The sequence below is a fragment of the Mobula birostris genome, chromosome 3, assembly GCF_030028105.1.
Source record: "Mobula birostris isolate sMobBir1 chromosome 3, sMobBir1.hap1, whole genome shotgun sequence".
Lineage (NCBI taxonomy): Eukaryota > Metazoa > Chordata > Chondrichthyes > Myliobatiformes > Myliobatidae > Mobula > Mobula birostris.
The window spans coordinates 44,334,565-44,355,078 of NC_092372.1; the positions used below are offsets into that span (position 1 = coordinate 44,334,565).

Consider the following 20,514-nt stretch of genomic DNA (forward strand, 5'->3'; position numbering starts at 1 on the left):
TATGGTTTACCACAGGCAAGATACTTGCCAAAGAGGAAATGTATGGATCTGTTTCTTATAGCGCAATGACTCCCCTAGCACTACTTATTGACTGAACTTACCCATGTGCTTTGATCTGTTTGTTCTCTCGCTGCAAAGTGAATATACTGATTAACCTCACCTCCATGTGCATGCTATTATTTGACTGATATGTAGTCGCACAGACATATTTGACTTCTGGTTGACATCCATTGAAACAGCAGGCCAGTGGTGGGAGAAAACAGAACTGGCAAGGTCATGATTTTTATCTTCACTGTGACTTGTCTGTGCTTTTCAGAAGAAAATGGGAACAGCTACCTTTCCCTGGAATCTTCTTACTATGTATTTTTGCGATTCAGTCAGTGTTGAGCACTGATCCAATCTTAAACCTGTAGGAGATATTTTATTCAAATTGAATGAACAATTTCTTTAAGGAGACTGCCACTGTATAACCAAACTACCTCTTCTACACCAGAAGAATGCTTTGAAACAAAAAAATCTCCTACTAAAAACCAACTACCACTATCTGAAATAAAAACAGAAAATACTGGAAGGGTTTTCTGTATCCAGAATAGTTACTGAGGTTCTTCTTTGTTTTGTGAATTGAATGACCATAAGACAAAAGAACAGAATTAGGCCTTTCCATCATGGCTGACTTATTATCCTTCTCAACGCCATGCTCCTGCCTCCTCCCCATAACTAATCAAGAACCTATCAACCTCCGCTTTAAATGTCAATGACTTAGCCTCCACATCTGTCTGTGCTAATGAATTCCACAGATTCACCAGCTTCTGGCTAAAGAAATTCCTCCTCATTGGACATCCTCTTCTGAGGCTGTTGCCTCTGGTCCTAGACTCTCCTAATAATGGAAACATACTCTCCACGTCCACTCTGTCTAGGCCTTTCAATATTCAGTAGCTTCAATGAGATCCCCCTCTCCCACCGCCCCCCCATTCTTTTAAACTTCAGCAAGTTTATGCCTCAGGATTAGTAATCTATTAGCATAAACAAAACACTAACATATTCCACATGTACTATTGAAGTACCTCTTCTCAGTTACATTTTATATATATTCTTTCAGGGAGACTCTGGTGGGCCATTAATATGTATGAAGAGGAGCAGCAAGAATTTAGCAACCTCTTCTTTAAATATTCCCAATGAATTGGCCTCCACAACTGTCCGGCACAATGCTTCATCTATTGCTCAGATTTTCATTTGGTTGATTTTGCAATGAATGGTTTTTCTAGCACCTTGAGTACAGATATGGGAGAAAAGCTAAAATAGCACAGGCACTAGCTCAGGTAGATCTCAAATACATTCTGTCTTGGCAAGAGCAGTCATACTGCCAAAGTGTTCATTTCAAACTGTATTCATGTCTTCCATCTCCATGCACAGATTTACTTTTTGATCTCCACTTTTGCTGATCCCTAGTTGTCTGCAAACTATAGTCACACTTAAAATTTAACTTGTTAGCACTTTCCATGTGTTCTCTTTGCTTTTATAAGAACACAAGAAAATAGGAACTCACCATTTAATGATTGTCTGATCTACTCCAGGACTTGCCCTCTTACATCATTAGTACCCTATAGTACTCAATTTCCTGACTTTAGAAAACTTCATAGTCATAGTCATACTTTATTGATCCCGGGGGAAGTTGGTTTTCGTTACAGCTGCACCATAAATAATAAATAGTAACAGAACCATAAATAGTTAAATAGTAATATGTAAACTATGCCAGTAAATTATGAAATAAGTCCAGGACCAGCCTATTGGCTCAGGGTGTCTGACCCTCCAAGGGAGGAGCTGTAAAGTTTGATGGCCACAGGCAGGAATGACTTCCTATGACGCTCTGTGCTGCATCTCGGAGGAATGAGTCTCTGGCTGAATGTACTCCTGTGCCCACCCAGTACATTATGTAGTGGATGGGAGACATTGACCAAGATGGCATGCAACTTAGACAGCATCTTCTTTTCAGACACCACCGTGAGAGAATCTAGTTCCATCCCCACAACATCACTGGCCTTACGAATGAGTTTGTTGATTCTGTTGGTGCCTGCTACCCTCAGCCTGCTGCCCCAGCACACAACAGCAAACATGATAGCACTGGCCACCACAGACTCGTAGAACATCCTCAGCATCGTCTGACAGATGTTAAAGGACCTCAGTCTCCTCAGGAAATAGAGACAGCTCTGACCCTTCTTGTAGACAGCCTCAGTGTTCTTAGACCAGTCCAGTTTATTGTCAATTTGTATCCCCAGGTATTTGTAATCCTCCACCATGTCCACACTGACCCCCTGGATGGAAACAGAGGTCACCGGTACCTTAGCTCTCCTCAGGTCTACCACCAGCTCCTTAGCCTTTTTCACATTAAGCTGCAGATAATTCTGCTCACACCATGTGACAAAGTTTCCTACTGCAGCCCTGTACTCAACCTCATCTCCCTTGCTGATGCATCCAAATATGGCAGAGTCATCTGAAAACTTCTGATGATGACAAGACTCTGTGCAGTAGTTGAAGTCCGAGGTGTAAATGGTGAAGAGAAAGGGAGACAAGACAGTCCGCTGTGGAGCCCCAGTGCTGCTGATCACTCTGTCAGACACACAGTGTTGCAAGCACATTTACCTTTTTAAAATACCTACAGTTATTTAGTCTGCACAATCCCCCGGGGTAGAGAATTCTGAAGGTTCACCCTATTCTAAATAATTACAGAATTTATCCACATCCTCAATTTTAAATGACTGCCCCCTTCTGATGAAATTGTTTTTCTTCATTTGAGATTTTGCCCACTAGCAAAACATCTTGACAATTACCAGCTCATACTCAGGTTCATTAACTTCATCCCCAATTTTTCTAAACTCAATTTCTGATATAATTTGTTTAAGTGTTGCGACAGGATAACTCATTCATATTAAGAACTGGTTTAATGAATCTTTTTGAGGCTGCCTCTACTACTAATATATATCCTTACCTAAGTAGGAGGACAAACTTGTGCAATAACTGCTGCCTCACCAATATTCCACAACTGTAAAAATTGTTTCTAAATGTTAACGCTCTTTGCTTTCTACTTTTGGTGACTCATACACAACATCTATATCCCTCTGTGCTCATTGGTCATCTTTCTCCACGATAAAAGACTGTCTTTATATTCCTTTTAGGATCTTAGAATTACCATATATAGCATGACAGGGACTTTAGCCCAACTCAGCCACACTTACTGAAGTAGTCCCATTGCCTGCATTTGCCCCATTATCCTCTAAATGTTTCCTGTCCAGGTATCTGACTAAATGCTTTTTAAACATTGCATTTGTACCCTCCTCTACCACTTCCACTGGTTGTTTGTTTCATAGTTTGACCATCCTCCCCTTTGCATCTTAACCAGTTTACCACTCCTTTAAATAAATGGATGTCCTCAAGTTTGAGACTCCATTACCTTGGGAAAAAGACTGACTATTTCACCTTACCTATGTCCATGAGGCTATTGGTCCCCTCCAGTTCAGAGGCAACCCATCTTCCTTTACAGGTCACCTCCGCCTCAAAAGTTAAGTCCTAATCACCAAGAACTTCAATCCTCTCTTAATAACACTGTTATTGATCTTGGAAATTTAAATTGTTCATTTCGTGTTTTATAAAAAGAATGGTGCCCCTGACTGTAGTAAAAACCCAGCAGCCTCATTAATGTTTTTGAGGAAAGGAGTTTTGTTCATACCTGGTCAACTTGCGTCAGGTTCCTCTCTACATTATGTTATGTGGGACATTCATGAAGTCCCCGTTTTTTTTTCCTTATTCTTCCAATAAATTTGGAGCCTGCTGCAGATAGCATAGATGGTATTTTTCCAGTAACTTTATTAGGGTAGTCCAGGTTTCAGAAACATGATCATTGCCAACCAGTAGACTATGAAGCTTGTACCTAACCTGAGGTCTTGTTCTTCAAATGTTTTCCTCAATCAACAAAAAGTTGTGCAGGGATATTGAAGGTTATAGGTCAAGGTATGTTTTTAGTGAGAGATGGCTTAGTTCTACTACTATGCTGAATTACACCCTTTCAGAACACATTGAGCTGTTCCAGCTGAACACTGTAGGCCAGCAGCCATCATAATTTGCAACCTCTTACCCACAAGGTGCCATGTTGGAGAAGGCATAGCATAGGGGTTACACACAAGTGGTATGAATGACCTAATTGAACCCACAACCAATAATAAATCTCTTACATCTTACTGCTGGTGGTAGAGATAATCTAACAACCAATTCCCTCCTATTTTGGTACCCCTGAGTCAGCATTCCTCTTTCAGCTCCCATGTTTGGTAATTCTGCTTCTGCCCCACAGTTTCAGCACTTCGCAGGGCGGCTCCCAGCATTTAATTAAAACTACTCTGGTGTTCTCTTAGCAATAACTCCCTGGATAGAAAAACAAACATTAAATAGGTAGGTCAAAGGTGCCTACAGCTTTGTATCTTTGACCATGGCTGACAAGTCTGCCTGCAATTTCTCACTCTCTGAAACATCACGTTTTCCAGATCAAATTTAACCAGCATGACAGTGTGAACAGATCTCAGTTTACATTGCCCCTACATTGGAACCTTAAGAAAACATATTCCCAACATCAGACTCTAAAACTTTTTCATTTCCATCAAAATTGATTGCATTAAAAGCAATCTTTTATTTGGTAAATTGCTTTGGCATATCTGAACAATAACTAAATATACTCCTCTGAAACCACAACAGCTTTTCCTTAGTTTAGAAATAATGGAAACCTCTTCTAATCTACTAAAGACATGTAGAAATGAAATGAATGCAGCCAATTATCTATTATTCAGGGTGACACAATAACTCCTTGGGTGGCTCTAACAGTAGGATATTTTTGCTGACCAGATTTAAAAGTAATTTCTCATCTGAGTTTCAGATGCAACTTTTAATGAAAAAGAAATTGTCATACTGCATTTGTTTGAAACTAAAAATATTTCAAGGGTAAGTTCTGACCAAGAGAAACCCAGCCAGCAACTCAATGTCAGTAACATCCAAACAAAAAGGAAGTTTTTTTTCTAATTACATCATTACATTTTTAGTGGGGGTTTTAATGATACTTTAGCTGATTCCTTGTTGCCTAAATGCTTTCTTATTCCTCTCAAGCAGTTTGGCCTGTAGATTCCCTAATGATCAGGCATAATGAATCAGAATGAGACTTATGCACATTAATAGCATACGATGAAATGGCTTCCATTACAAAACAGGAAATGCTTCTGTAACAGACGATAAAAGGCATTAGAAATGTCGCGGTACTAGAGAATCTAGATTGCATTTTGATGCAAATATAAAATGCTCTGTTCTTAAGTAGACCCCTGTTAGATGAGAACTCTTAATTCTAGAGAGCCATTTGTCACATTTTTGTGGTTTAAGGGCAACAAATGATGTCAGCCATTAATATGAAAAACCTTTCTTAAGGATATATCAACTGCCAAAATGGAGTTAAGAATGTAAATTCAGTAATGCAGAATAGCCAAATGATGGGTTCATAATGGTGTATTTTGCTTTATCTTAAAAATAACATCATTGAAAATATTATCTTTTAAATCTCCATTCAAACATTGAAAGCATACCTATTGCCACACAAAATTACCCACTGATGTTTGTAAAAGGATGACTTAAAAAATCACCATCTATACACTCAATCATTTAATATATTAAAAGCTATGTTTTAGCAGGAAGGTAGACAATTGGGAAGTTTTTAAGAACCAACAGAAGGCAACTAAAAAAAAATCTACAAAGAGGGAAGAGATGAAATATGAAGGCAAGCCAGCCAATAGTATAAAATAGGGCACAAAAAGATTTTTCAGAATATGAGAAGAGACAAGCGTGGATATCAGACTGCTGTTGAGGTAGTAATGGGAGAGAAATTTAATAACCATTTTACATCAGTCTTCACTGTGGAAGACACTAGCAGGATGCCAGAAATGCAAGAGTGACAGGGAGCAGAAGTGAATGTCTACTGCTTTTACGAAGAAGAAGGTGCCTGGGAAGCTGAAAAGACTTGAGGTAGATAAGTTACCTGGACCAGACAGACTACATTGCAAGATTCTTAAAGAGGAAGCTATCTAGATTCTGGAATGGTTCCAGAGTACTGAAGAATTGCAAATGGCACTCTGCTCTAAGGAAGGGAGGCAGAAAAAAGAAAATTATAGGCTATTTAACCTGACTTCAGTGGTTGGAAAGACATTGGAGTCTACTATTAAGGATGAGGTTTCTGGGTACTTGGAGGCACGATAAGTTAGGAAAAGGGGAAGCACAATGAGATCTAGGTGTTCTTGTACATCAGTCACTGAAAACAAGCATGCAAGTACAGCAGGCAATGAAGAAAGCATGCTGGCCTTCATAACAAGGGGAATTGAGTACAAGAGCAAAGAGGTCCTTCTGCAGCTGTACAGGGCCCTGGTGAGACCACACCTGGAGTACTGTGTGCAGTTTTGGTCTCCAAATTTGAGGAAGGACATTCTTGCTATTGAGGGAGTGCAGCGTAGGTTTCCTTTAGGGGAAACCTTGCCTGACAAATCTGTTGGAATTCTTTGAGGAAACAAGCAGGGTCGGCAAAAGGAAAAAAAGACTGGTGGATCTTGTGTTCTTTGATTTTCAAAAAAAGAGTATGATGGGAAAGGTACTAAAATGGATATTAGATTGGCTGACTGACTGAAGGTAGAGAGAATAAAGGGGGCCTTTTCCGGTTGGCTGTCAGTGACTAGTGCTTGCTGCAGGAATCAATGTTGGGAGTGCCTCTTTTCACATTATGTGTCAAATGATTTGGATTAAGGAATCAATGGCCTTGTGGCCATTTGCCTACGATGTGCAGGCAGTGTTGAGAAAACAGGATTTTTCACAGATGGACTTAGATTGGGGAAATGGGCAAAGAAGTGGCAGATGCAATATAAAGAAGTGTATGGTCATGCATTCTGGCAGAAGGAATAAAGGACATGGACTATTTTGTAAACGTGGAGAAAAATCAAAAATCAGAGGTGCAGAGCTTGTGCAGGATTCCCTAAAGGTTAACTTGCAGGTTGAGTCAGTGGTATGGAAGGAAATGCAATGTTAGCCTTCATTTTGAGAGGACGAGAATACAAAAGGATGTAATGCTGAGGCTTTATAAAGTATTAGTCAGACTGCACTTGGAGCATTGTGAGCAGTTTTGAGCCCCTTTATCTAATGAAGTATGGGTGGGCATGAGGTTTATAAGAATGATTCCAGGAATGAAAGGGTTAACAGATGACAAGCATTTGATGGCTCTGGGCCTGTACTTGCTGGAGTTTAGAAGAATGTTGGGGGGGGGGGGTGGAGGATCTCAATGAAGCCTATCGAATATTGAAAGGGGTGAATATGGAGAGGATATTTCCTATAGTGGGTGAGTCTAGGACCAGAAGACATAGCCTCAGAATTGAGGGACACCCATTTAGAACACAGATGATGAAAAATTTCTTTCGGCCAGAGGGTGGTGAATCTGTGGAATTTTTTTTGCTACAGACAGCTTTGCAGACCAAGTCATTGGGTATATTTAAGGTGGAGTTGTTAGGTTTTGATTAATCAAAGGTTATGACGAGAAGGCAGGAGAATGGAATTGATAGGGATAATAAATCGGCCATGATGGAATGGTGGACAGACCTGATGGGCCAAATGGCCTAATTCTGCTCCTAGGTCTCATAAAAGTAAAATGTTGAATTACTCTGCTCAAGAAATAGGACAGTCAATTCCAATGCAGCTCAGTATACTCATAGGCATGCGCCACCTTGGAATATACAAGTGAACTTCAATGCTCAATATAATTTCCTATTTTCAGACAAATCAGGCACATTTTTCTGCTGACTAGAAACTATTGTTAACAATCAGACTGGTGATAGTTGAGAGTCACAAATTTGCCGCTGGGCTTTGTACAAATGGTTTACAGCATGAAATCGAGCCTTTAGAAGAATTTGAGAACAATGTACTTTCACATCAACTTTAAAGTTATAGTTAATCAAAATAAAGATGAGACTTCCAGACTTTTTATTTCTGGAAATGGTATACACCACACATCAAGGTACAACAGAAGTACAAAATAATGCTGAACAAAAACCTTCAGTATTTATATACAAATATTAAAACAAAACACAATGTTAGAGCTTTCTTCTTGTATATCTTCAAAACTGAATGCTGTCTTGATTGTCAACAATTAACCCATTTCCCCACTGGCAGCTCTATTACTAACTACAACAGTAGTTGAAGAGGAGCTGTAGCACCAATTTTTCAGAACAGTATTGCTAGTGCTTTTATTTTACTAGAAGCATTTAAGTAGCATATCTATATTGATCAATACCACATTGCTTTCATTCTTCACAAACATTGTACAAACTCCCTCTTCAGCAATGTATCAACTTTTCAAATTTCTGTATACAATTACAGTTAGTTCAACTTGTCACTATTTTACCTTCAATAAGCAATTTTAATTCATACTACAGACTTTGGATAAAGTATCATTAAATTCAACAACTGGGAGATTTTCTCACTACAGATAGTTATCTTCAGCCAAGAAGAAAAAAACTGTAGTATTTTAAGTGACCTACCCTTGATATTCTTCAGCCATCAAACAAGTAAAACCTTCAAGTAACTGGATCAGTTAATATTAGGAAACTAATCATTTAGACTAGCGAGAAAACATCGTCTCTTTTCTTGGTGAAGTATTGCTATATTCACCACAGCACCAGTTACAGTTCTAAATGTATTAGTATATGAACAGACTTTTCAAAATGGAAAGGAAAGACAATCATCTTTGGCCAGCAGTCAACAAAGCTTGACAATAAACATCAAATCTTCTACATCCCAGTGGTTAAATAAGATTCTCATTTAGAAAGAAGCAAGCATCATTTCATGACACTTTAAACTTAAACTTAGTAGTTTACTAGATGCATAAATTCTACATAATTACATTCTCTCAAATTATTGCCCTGTTTAATATGAACATAAAAAAGGAAATTTACAAAATTCTAAAATATCAGTTCCCATTAAGAATTTGGTTTTAGTTTTGGTAGAGTATCATAGATATTTCAATGATCTTTGTTCAACGTGCAGGATGAAGGACATTTTTTTCTACACGCCAAACACACATTTCAAAATATTTAAACATTGTAACAAGTAAATAACATTAGCCCCAAACAAAAAAGGTTAAACAGTTTAAATTTTGGACTAAATGCTTTTAAATAAACTGTATTACTCAGTTAGAAGTTAATCAATGTAACTGGCAAGAGAATACATACCAATAAGGATTTTATTTTTTCTCTAAAAATCACAAGCAAATCAGTAATAGTAAATTTTAAATTAAACCCTGTAATAAAAAAAAACACACTACTGTTTGCCAAGGGAACCTTACAAAGTCTGAATGCATAGTTAATTTCTGTATTTATAATGCACTAGGAATGGTTTTAAAATTTCAAAAAGTGCAACTGATGCAAGTGATCAGTCATAAATCTGTGTGAACATTACTACAGACTAGCCTTTGCAATTCCAGTCATCACGCTCAATATAAATGAAGGGATATGTATAGCATTTCCACAAGTACAGGACTGAGTTTAGTTAACATTAGAAAGAAAAATCCCACAGAAGACAAATGCATAGATCAGCACATAAACACAAGCTATAAGCTGATGACATGAATCAAAATTCCACGCTATACTGGCAAGAGCCAAGGCTACCCGTTACTTGTGTCTTGTACCTTTATGCCACTCTGTACTGTCTCAGAACCTAAAGCTTCATCTACCATACTAGATTCCTGTATTAAAAACTGAAAGCATAGTATGGCTTTACAGTCATACTCATCTACACAGTAAATCAACTCAGTCTCTCAAACCACAGTATTCACTCTTGCGCATTTAAAATGGCAGTATTTGTGTAAAATTTCTGCACTAAGTTTTAGGGGATTGTGCAAATATAGGGGCAAGGGTGAAGATAGATTCTCCAGACAGAATGTAAATATTTACATTGTACAAAAGCAGTTCATCATGTTGTGTATCCCAGCTAATTAACCTTCGTCACACTTTCAAATCACTTGGGAAAACAGTACAATCTTTCTCAAATGTGGTATAGTAAATTCTTGTAATTAAAAAAAACAAAATAATGTGAGAATAGGTACTCAGCAGAGCTTAACTACAATTTTAGCAGATGCTCAACAGTAAGAATTACATTAATATTAATGACCTAGATGTCTTTAGAAACTAGGAAGCAAAGCAATAAACACTAATGCAAAAACTACAAAATGAAACATGTGACAATAAATGTACTATAAATAGGCTCAAAGGACACTTATCTTTCTGGATTCCAAGTATCTTCTAATACTAAACCAGGTAGGGAATTCCAAAATTTCTTAATCAGAACTTGATAATGATCAACAACAATTTACAGATAAAAGTACCATTTTATTTCCTGCTGTGTAAAATGGATACTAGGTACTGTATACCTAATCAAATAATTACTATAATTTAAAATTCAATATTTTCTTGTTTCAGTTCAACAAGTGCTTTATTGCAAACTTTTACTTAGAGAAATTGCGAAGTTTACAACAGACTAAAAATTTGGAATATATATTACAAAATAGTAGAGCTTCCGTTTGGTTCAAGGTTTCACTGTATTACACTGTGGGCATGGATACAAAACATAATGAACTGCTGCAAGATGGCTTAAGTGTCAAACAGAATTGTGATTAAAAGTGGCAAGTCCCAAGTTGTGTCGAGACGATTTCAGCTGCCCCAGGAAATCTCATAAGATATATAATGCACTGCGCAGTTTGAGATACACTATAATACAATCTTTAAAGTCTTTTAAAAAAACAAATATACAATTATCACAAAATTCAATATTTAATCTAATCAATAAAAGCTTGAAAAGTTTCTCAGCACAGAAATCTGGCAGTAGTTCCAACCCGTTTACAGATGGCAGCCATGCCCAACATTTGCAAGTCTGTAGGCTTTCTCCCACTTGTATTTCATCCATCAATTTTCTTCCAAAGGATGCGCTCATGGCACCATAAACTGAAGTGCTCTGTTTTAAGTGAATGGATGAGAAGGCTCTGTTCATGCAGGTCTTTGCACAGGTTGTGCACAGTTCACTTCCAAAATGCTACATTAGCCAGGGACAAGGCCAGGTACCTGTAAACATTAGTATTCCTCTATACCCACTACCGTGACAGTAGTGTGCATTCATGGAAGCCATTTCTATTGTTTCAGATTCCCAAAGGTGGTGTCAGGAGGTGAAATGGTTCTTCAACTACAAAGGAGATGCAATAGCGTGAGAGTTCAGGACTGTGTCGTAAAGTTCAATTTTAAGTCCCCAACTCTGCTATATGAACATAATCTCTCAAATTTCTATGTTACTAGGGACTGAAAATAAATGGCTATTTAACTCTTGAGAAATCAAGATTAAAGTTCTATAGGTAAAAAGACATCACTGATGTCATAGTAAAAAAATTCAAACTTCCAGTGAATGACTGAACAATCTCGATGGCTCATCCACCAAGCTCAACATTACTGCATACCACCATTTCAGAAGAAGTTTCAATGGAGTCACTCTGATTGGAGAGCCGTATGCTGGTGTAGTGCACAGGGATTAATGAAGCCATTTGCTTCACTACTAGGCAAGCTGCTAAAATCTGCAACAGAAACAGACATTTTGGCACTAGTGATGTGATGTGTGTGATTCTCAAAATCCACATCCAGGTTATTTACAGAAAGGTCATTGATAAAAGATTCTTGAACAGAAATCCCCATTTTCAATCTCTTTGCCGGTCTTTCAGACTCACTGTTGCACATGTTTATCTGGTTTAAATCAGAATGGTAGAATCCAGTCTCAAATAAATTTAGACAGTCTGTGTCACCATTTGTAGGCAAACCAAGTGACTCGTCTATTAAAGCAGGCACATGGGTAGTTGGTCCCTTGGTGTGTAAACTCTCCACTGGATGAAAATTATATGAATCCAAACAGTTCACATCGGCAGCGCTGCAAGGTGTACTCACGCTGGTCAGTGCTAAAAGACAGAAAAGTAAAATTTAAGTCTTTCGGCTTTATAACTATATCACAATTTATTTTAATTCTTGAAAAGATGGTGAAAGATTTATATACTTAAAAGGATAAATAAACACAACCTACCAATGAGATCACTTTTAATTTTTATTCGCCATACTTACATTAACTAAAGGCTCACTAGTTATTAAATGCACGGCTAAGTACAAAATAGAGCAGATATTACCATCTAGATGCTTAAGTTGGATCCTCAGGAGGCACACTGTGCGTTTTACATTTATTTATTTAGAGATACAGCATGAAACAGGCCCCTTCAGGCCCAATGAGCCCACCACCCAGGAACTCACCTCGTCACAGTATCATTTACAATGACCAATTAACCTACTAACTGGTACATCTCTAAAGCACCAGGGGGAAACCTATGTGTTTCACAGGAAGAAGATACAAAAACTCCTTACAGATGGTTCCGGAATTGAACCTGAAGCATCCCAAGCTGTAATAGTGTTGTGCCAACGGCTGCACCATCCTGACACCTGTTCCAACTGATTTCATTTAGAGTTATAATGTAGATCAGGCCTTTTCAGCCCAACGAGCTGCACCACACCGCAACCCACCTGTTTAACTCTAGCCTAATCACAGGACAATTTACAATGATCAATTGACCTACTAGTTTGGAGTGTGGGAGGAAACCGGAGCACCCAGAGGAAACAAACACACTCACAGGAAATCAAGCACAAACTTCTTACAGACAGTGCCTGAACTGAAGTCTTGACATCCCAAACTGTAATATAGAGTCACACTAAATGCTAAGCTACTGTGGCGCTCTATAACTTGATGTTAGCTCAAATAACTACAAGGATAAATTATATTTTGTTTCACATACTTTGCCTAAATATAACCAGAGGCAGTTCAACTCAGCTGACTGTTCAGAAAAGAGGATGTGTTCACACTACAGAGTTCATTACTTAATCTGGCCTGGTAGCTTAGTGGACACAAAAGATTCAAGGAAACATTGAAAAGGAGGTGGAACAAGTAAATTAACATAGCAGTATTTCAGTGGAGTACAGGAAATTACAGTGGTATGAGAAAGGAGTTGGCCAAAGTAAATTGGAAAATGTAGGCAGGGATAACAGTAGAGCAGCAATGGCTTGAGTTTCTGGGAAAAATTAGGAAAATGCAGGATAGATGTATTCCAAGAACAAAGAAATAAATGGCAAAATAGTACAACCATGGCTGACAAGGGAAGACAAAACTAATGTAAAAGCAAAGAGAAGGCATAGAGCAAAGCAAAAATTAACGGGAAGTTAGAGGATTAGGAAGCTTTTAAAAACCTACAGAAAGCAACTAAAAGAATCATTAGGAGGGGAAAGATGAAATATGAAAGCAAACTATATCAAAGTGGATAGTAAAAACTTTTCAAGTATGTAAAAATAAAAGAGAGATGAGATTGGATATAGGACCGTTGGAAAATGAGGCTGGATAAATATTAACGGTGGACAAGGAAATGGCAGATGAATCAAATGAGCATTTTACATCAGTCTTCACTGTGGAAGACACTAGAAGTGTGCCAAATGTTGAAGGGCGCGAGGGAAGAGAAGCAAATGCAGATTCTATTACAAGGGAGAAGGTGCTCAAAAAGCTGGAAGATCTAAGGGTGCACAAGTCACCCAGACCAGATGAATTGCACCCCAAGGTTCTGAAAGAGGTAGTGGTACAGATCGTGGACGCATCAGTAATGATCTTTCAAGAATCATTCGACTCTGGTATGGTGCCAGAGGACTGGAAAATTGCAAATGTCACTCCGCTCTTTAAGAAAGGAGGAAGGCAGCAGGAAGGAAATTATAGTCCAGTTAGCCTGACCTCAGCACTGGGAAGATGTTGGAGTCAATTGTTTACAATGAGGTTATGGAGTACTTGGTGACCCAGGAAAATTCTGCCTGAACCTGCTGAAATTCTTTAAGGAGATTACAAGAAGGATAGATAAAGGGGATGCATATTTTTTGAATATTTGGACTTTCAGACAAGGCCTTTGACAAGGTGCCATACATGAGGTTAACACCAAGTTAAGAGCCCGTGGTATCACAGGAAAGTTACTAGCACAGTTAGAGCATTGGCTGATTGGTAGGAGACAGCAAGCGGGAATAAAGAGATACTTTTCAGGTTGGCTGACAGTGACCAGTGGTGTTCCACAGGGGTTGGAGTTGGGATCGCTTCTTTTTATGCTACATATCAATGATTTAGTTGATGGAATAGGTGACTTTGTTACCAAGTTTGCAGATGATATGAAGATTGGTGGAGGGGCAGGTAGTGTTGAGGAAACAGGTAGACTGCAGAAGGATTTAGACAGATAAGGAAATTGGACAAGAAAGTTGCAAATGAAGTACAATGTTGGAAAATGCATGGTCATGCACTTTGGTAGAAGAAATAAATGTGCAGACTATTTTCTAAAATGAGGAGAAAATCCAAAAATCTGAGATGCAAAGGGACTTGGGAGTCCTTGTGCAGAACACCTTAAAGGTTTACTTGCAAGTTGAATCGGTGGTGAGGAAGGCAAATGCAATGTTAGCATTCATTTCAAGAGGTCGAGAATACAAGAGCAGGGATGTGATGCTGAGGCTTTATAAGGCACTGGTGAGGTCTCACCTTGAGTATTGTGAACAATTTTGAGTTCCTCATCTAAGTAAAGGTGTGGCATTGGAAAGGGTTCAGAGGAGATTCCCAAGGATGATTCCAGGAATAAAAGGTTTTTCATATGAAGACCATTTGATGGCTCATTATCTGTACTTGCTGGAATTTAGAAGGATGAGGGGATATCTCACTGAAACCTTTCAACTGTTGAAAGGCCTAGACAGAGAAGATGTGGAAAGGATGTTTCCCATTTGCGGGGGTGGGGGGGGGAGAAGAGAGGGCACAGCCTCAGGATAGAGGGGCATCCATTTAAAACAGAGATGCAGGGAAATTTCTTTAGCTAGAGGATGATGAATTTGTGGAATATATTACCACAGGCAGCTCCAGAGGCCAGGTTGTTGGGTATTTTTAAGACAGAGCTTGATAGGTTCTTGATTGGACACGGCATGAAAAGTTACAGGGAGAAGGCTGGAGAGTGGGGCTGAGGAGGGGAAAAAAGGATAAGCCATGATTGAATTGTGGAGCAGACCCGATGGGGCAAAAAGCCTAATTCTGTTCCTATGTCGTATGGTCTAATAACTTCATCCAACTTCACTTGCCCCATCATTGAAATGTTCTCACAACCACTTTCAAGGACTCATTTCACGATCCCAATATTTATTGCTTATTTATTTATTATTTCTTTCTTTTGTATTTTCAGTTTGTTGTCTTTTGCACAATGGTTGAACACCCAAGTTGGTGCGGTCTTTCATTGATTCTATGATGGTTTTTATTCTACAATGGAGAAGTACAGTCTGACTAGACTTCTCTTAAGCTGCAGCACCACTTCCTTACTCATACTCAGCACCTCTACCAATGAAGGTAAGCATTTGAAATGCCTTTGTTACCACCTTATCCACTTGCACAGTGAACTAAGGACCCGGATTGCAAGATCCCTCTGTACCTCAATGCTATTAAGGTGTCTACCATTAAGTCTATAATTTTCTCGGTTCACTTGACCTCCCAAAGTGCAACACTTCACACTTGTCCAAATTAAACCCTAACTGTAACCTTGGACAGTGTAAGGAATTATCAAAGAACACCATGGGATATATCAACTGATTACATTCCACGGTGTTCTCTGATAATTCATTACACATACCACAACTCCACCACCCTTTGCCTTTAAAACCGCATCAATTCTGGTAGGTTGTTCCAAGCATCTTGGAGAACTTGCCACCATTCTTCTGCAGACTTTGGCTGTCTCACTTGCTTCTGTCTCTCCAGGTAATCCCAGACAGCCTCAATGATGTTGAGATCAGATCTCTGTAGAGGTCATACTGCCTGTTGCAGAACTCCTTGTTCTTCTTTTCACTGAAGGTAGTTGTTTATGGCCTTGGCCATGTGTTTGGGGTCACTGTCCAGCTGCAGAATGATGTTGGGACTGATCAGATGCCTCCCTGGTGGTATTACGCGATGGATCAGCACCTGCTTGTACCTCCAAGAATTTAGAATTCCATCAATTCTGACCAGATCACCAACTCCATTTGTAAAAATGTGACTAAACCTACAGGAAACCTCCACAGTGCTTGACTGTTGACTGCAGACACTCAACTCTGTAGCACTCTCCAACTCTTCTTCAGACAAACAGCGTCCTGACTCATCAGTCCAGAGCACTTGCACCACTGTTCAGCACTGCTGTCCTTGTGTTTTTATGCAAAGGTGCACAATTTTAAAAATGTATTTATTGAGATACAGCACGGAATAGGCCCCTCCGTCATGGCTGGTTATTATCCTGCTGAATCCCATTTTCCTGCATCCTCCCTGTAACCTCTGATGCCCTAACTATTCAAGAACCAACCAATCTCTTAGATTTACTGAAGAAATCCCACCCCGTCTGTTTCTTGTATTAAGAAAGATTCAATCTATACTGGGGAAGTTGAAGTTCCCCTACTCATGCCAACCCTGTAGTTTCAGAACCTGTCCATAATCTGTCAACATAGATGTTCCTCCATCTCTTGGTGGCCTATCATAGAATCCCATCAGCATACTTGTACATATCTTATTAAATAGATGACTGGGAAACTGCTTGCCATTTCCGCTGTAATGGATGCCTTAATATTTCAGTATAAATATTCAGGACGTAGTGAATGCAAAGAGTTTATCCAAGTTTGCCAACATAAATAGTATTGGTATAGGAAGCAATGTAGATTGGAACATAAGTCTTATAGAGTTGTCATTACAAAGAAGTGGTTACAGAAATACAGGACTGGTAGCTCAGTATTTCTGGTTTTGTTATTTTAGATGTGATATGGGGGGGAGGGGCAAAAAAATGGAATGATTGCACTACTGATTACGGAGAATGTCACAACAGTACTCAGAAGATACATTGGAGGGGTTATCCACAGAGAAAATTTGGATGGCAGGATGAAGGTGGTACAAAGAGGCCATTTGGCCTGTCCACTTCATATAAGCTTCCAGCAAGACACACCCCCTTGATTTTACCCATGGTTCTGCATATTCTTTCCTTTTGGGTACTTATCCAGTTCTCTTTTGAATAGTTCAATTGAATCTGCCTCTACTATTATCCCTAGCAATGCATTCCTGAACTTAAACACAAACATTTTCCCCATGTCATTTTTGGTTCTCGACCAAACACTTTCTGTATTTCTCAGTTCTTGATCCTTCCATCAACAAGAACATTAATAAGTTCTTGGAATCCAGTTATCCAAGATCAAACAACAGTCCTATACTGACTTAGATTCTTACCGAAGAGCCTGGGGAATTGGAATGAGCAATCATAAACAGGAAAGTTCCTGAACATGATGCCGAGCTTTGCCTAAGATCTAGACACATGCAAATTAACAGAGGTGTCACTGCTTGAATCACAATGTTATGCATCGTTTTGTCACAAAGATAAAAGCTTGGACAGAAGCTCTATTAGTATAAAACTTACTTGTATTGTAAAAGTTCAAACGCTTTCATATTCAAGTATATTGATTTCTTAGATAATAACCATTGCTTGCAAATGATATCAAATTTCTTACCAGAAAACTCGTGTCCAGAGCTCATTAGACTATGCTGATCAGAAATTGGTTCAGGTCTACTGACAGAAGAACAAATAGATGGAGAATGTATTGATCGACTTAACATTCCCATCTCAGCCTCGTCTACAAGGCGATCCATGTAATCCCTTAAAAAGAAAAGTTTTGAAATTAAATTAGTGTATAATAAAAAGTTTAAATCCAATTATGATGATGATGATGACGATTATTCACCAGATCTGCCAACACACACACATATTTAAAGCTTCTGCACAGTGGAAAATACTCTTAGCTAATAAGACCATAGACTAGACATAGGAGCAGAATAAGGCCACTTGGCCCATTGAGTCTTTTTCACCATTCCATCATGACTGATTTATTATCCTTCTCAACCCCATTCTCCTTCACCCTTTGACGCCATTACTAATCAAGAACCTATCAACATCCACTTTAAATATACCCAGTTACTTGACCTCCACAGCTATCTGCGGCAATGAATTCAACAGATTCGCCACCCTCTGGCAAAAGAAATTCCTCCCCATCTCTGTCGAAAGGGCTGTCCTATTCTGAAGCTGTGCCCTCTAGTCCTAGACTCTCCCACTATAGGAAACATCCTCTCCACATTCACTCTCTGTAGGCCTTTCATGTTGCAATAAGACAGGCCAAAGCCATCAAATGCTCCCCATATATTAACCCTTTCATTCCCAGGATCAATCTCATGAATCCACTCTGGAGCCTCTCCATTATCAGCATATCCTTTCTTACATAAGGGGCCCAAAATTGCTGACCGTATTCCAAGTGCGGTCTGACCAATGCCTTATAAAGTCTTGGATTACATCCTTGCCTTTATATTTTAGTCCTCTTGGAATGAATGTTAACATTGGTCTTTTATACCTCGCTACCAACTCAGCCTACAAGTTAACTGTTAGGGAATCCTGCACAAAAACTCTCAAGTCCCTTTACACACTTGATTTCTGAATTTTCTTCCCATTTAGAAAATAGTCTATGTCTTTATTTCTTCTATCAAAGTGCATGACCATGTATTTCCCTACACGATATTCTATCTGCCACTTCTTTGCCCATGTATCTACAATTATATTAGGATACTGGAATAGTAAATGAGGGGAAAATGGTTCACTAGTAGGTTTATCGATGACTGTAGGATAAAGATTTAAAGTAATTTCAAAAGAAATTAAGAATTTTATAAAAAATCATAATTCTTGTGATCTGGAAAGCATAGCCCGAAACGTTGACAGATGTTCATGCAGCTTTTAAAAGGGACTAGGAAAGGTATTTGAAAAGGAACAAAAATAGGGTAGATCCATACAGTATTTGTGCTGTGCTTTGACACCTATCAAAACAAGGGTCTCGTGATTTTAATATACAAATTTTGACCATATTATATTTTGCAGAGAAGATCCATATAAACAAAAGGTACTAAACACCAAACATGAAACAGTAGTAAATAACTAGGATACCATATTTGAAAACTTGAAATCAACTTAAAGTTACTGATGTTAGGAAACAATTACTTTTGTTTAGGAAACTTCTCACATAGAATAGAAAATAGTTATTTCACTCCACATACTAAAAACAACTGGACCAGGAATAGATAATACAGATTCTCAAAAACTATTAGCTGACAAAAAGCAAGGCAGAGCTGGTTCAGTGTTTAATTTGCCCTGTGTGATCTTTTAAAATGTTGGGTATGGAAGAAACAATTTTTACTTTAAAAAAAATGAAAATCGGTAGAGAGAAAAGGCTAGAATACTTCAATTATTGGTTACCTATTGAGAAAGCAATTGCCAAGTTTGCTAATCAATGCAATAAAATACCCTAATAGGAATGACATCTTTAACTGCTTTCAAGCAATCAACAAGGTTCAAAATAAGCCACAGGATTCTCAGCATAAACAGAGGCACATCTGGTGGAAAGAGTCAAGAAGTTTTAAATTATGCTTAATAAAGGGAAAATATTAACATAAGGTTAAAATAAAATGCAAAAGAAATTTGCAGAAATATTGAACAATACAATAATCAATAATATAATAATAGCTCAACCTGCTCCATCATGGGCACGAGCCTCCCCACCATACAAGACAGGCTCAGAAGGTAGCGTCCATTATTAAGGACCCTCACCACCCAGGACATGCCCTCATCTCATTACCACCAAAGAGGAGTCAGAGGGACACACATTCAACATTTTAGGAAAAGCTTCTTCCCTTCTGCCATCAGATCTCTGATTGGTCTATAAATCTATGAAGACTACCTTACTATTTTACTCTCTTTTTGCACTATTTAATTTTTATATTTTTCTTATTGTAGTTTATAATAACTTTAATGTATTGGACTACTGCTGCGGCAAAAACTACTTTCACAAGATGTAGGCAGCCGTTGATCCCAGGGGATCATGGGTTTGAGCCTCTGGTGGACTATGTCCTCTCCAGGGCACAAGCCTGGACGGGAAGATTTGAAGAACTGGCTGTTGCCCATGCAGTGGGCTCCCCCTCTCCACGTCACTGATGTAGTCCAAGGGAAGGGCAAGGTGAAGTTGTAAGCAACATTAAACTGCCTTACGGACCCTGGCTCTGGACTTCTTCCTCAGGGTTTACTCCCGACGTCTTTCCTTGGCTTCACAAGATACGTCAGTGATAATATACCTGAAACTGAGTTATGCACAGTTTTGGTACTCTTCACTATCATGGTAACATGCAATTTTTAAACTATGCTTGTATTTTGCTATGATCTGTGTGGGGGCGGGTGGGGAAGCCACAAGCATTAAAGAACCTCTTGGTGTTGCAGCATGAGGTCAGGCCTTGTGT

At 38.7% G+C, this 20,514-nt stretch overlaps 1 protein-coding gene across 1 annotated transcript in view; it reads right to left on the reverse strand.

Annotated features, from left to right (window-relative positions):
- Positions 1–8,051: 8,051 nt before the first annotated feature.
- LOC140195007 (mesoderm induction early response protein 3-like) overlaps positions 8,052–20,514 on the reverse strand; it is a 61,436-nt gene continuing 48,973 nt past the window's right edge. Inside the window, exons 12-13 of the mRNA XM_072252552.1 lie at positions 17,697–17,842; positions 8,052–12,046 (exon numbers count right to left, since the gene is read on the reverse strand). Coding sequence (XP_072108653.1) covers positions 11,586–12,046; positions 17,697–17,842 — 607 coding nt within the window. The 3' untranslated portion in view covers positions 8,052–11,585. The remainder of the gene's footprint in view (positions 12,047–17,696; positions 17,843–20,514) is intronic.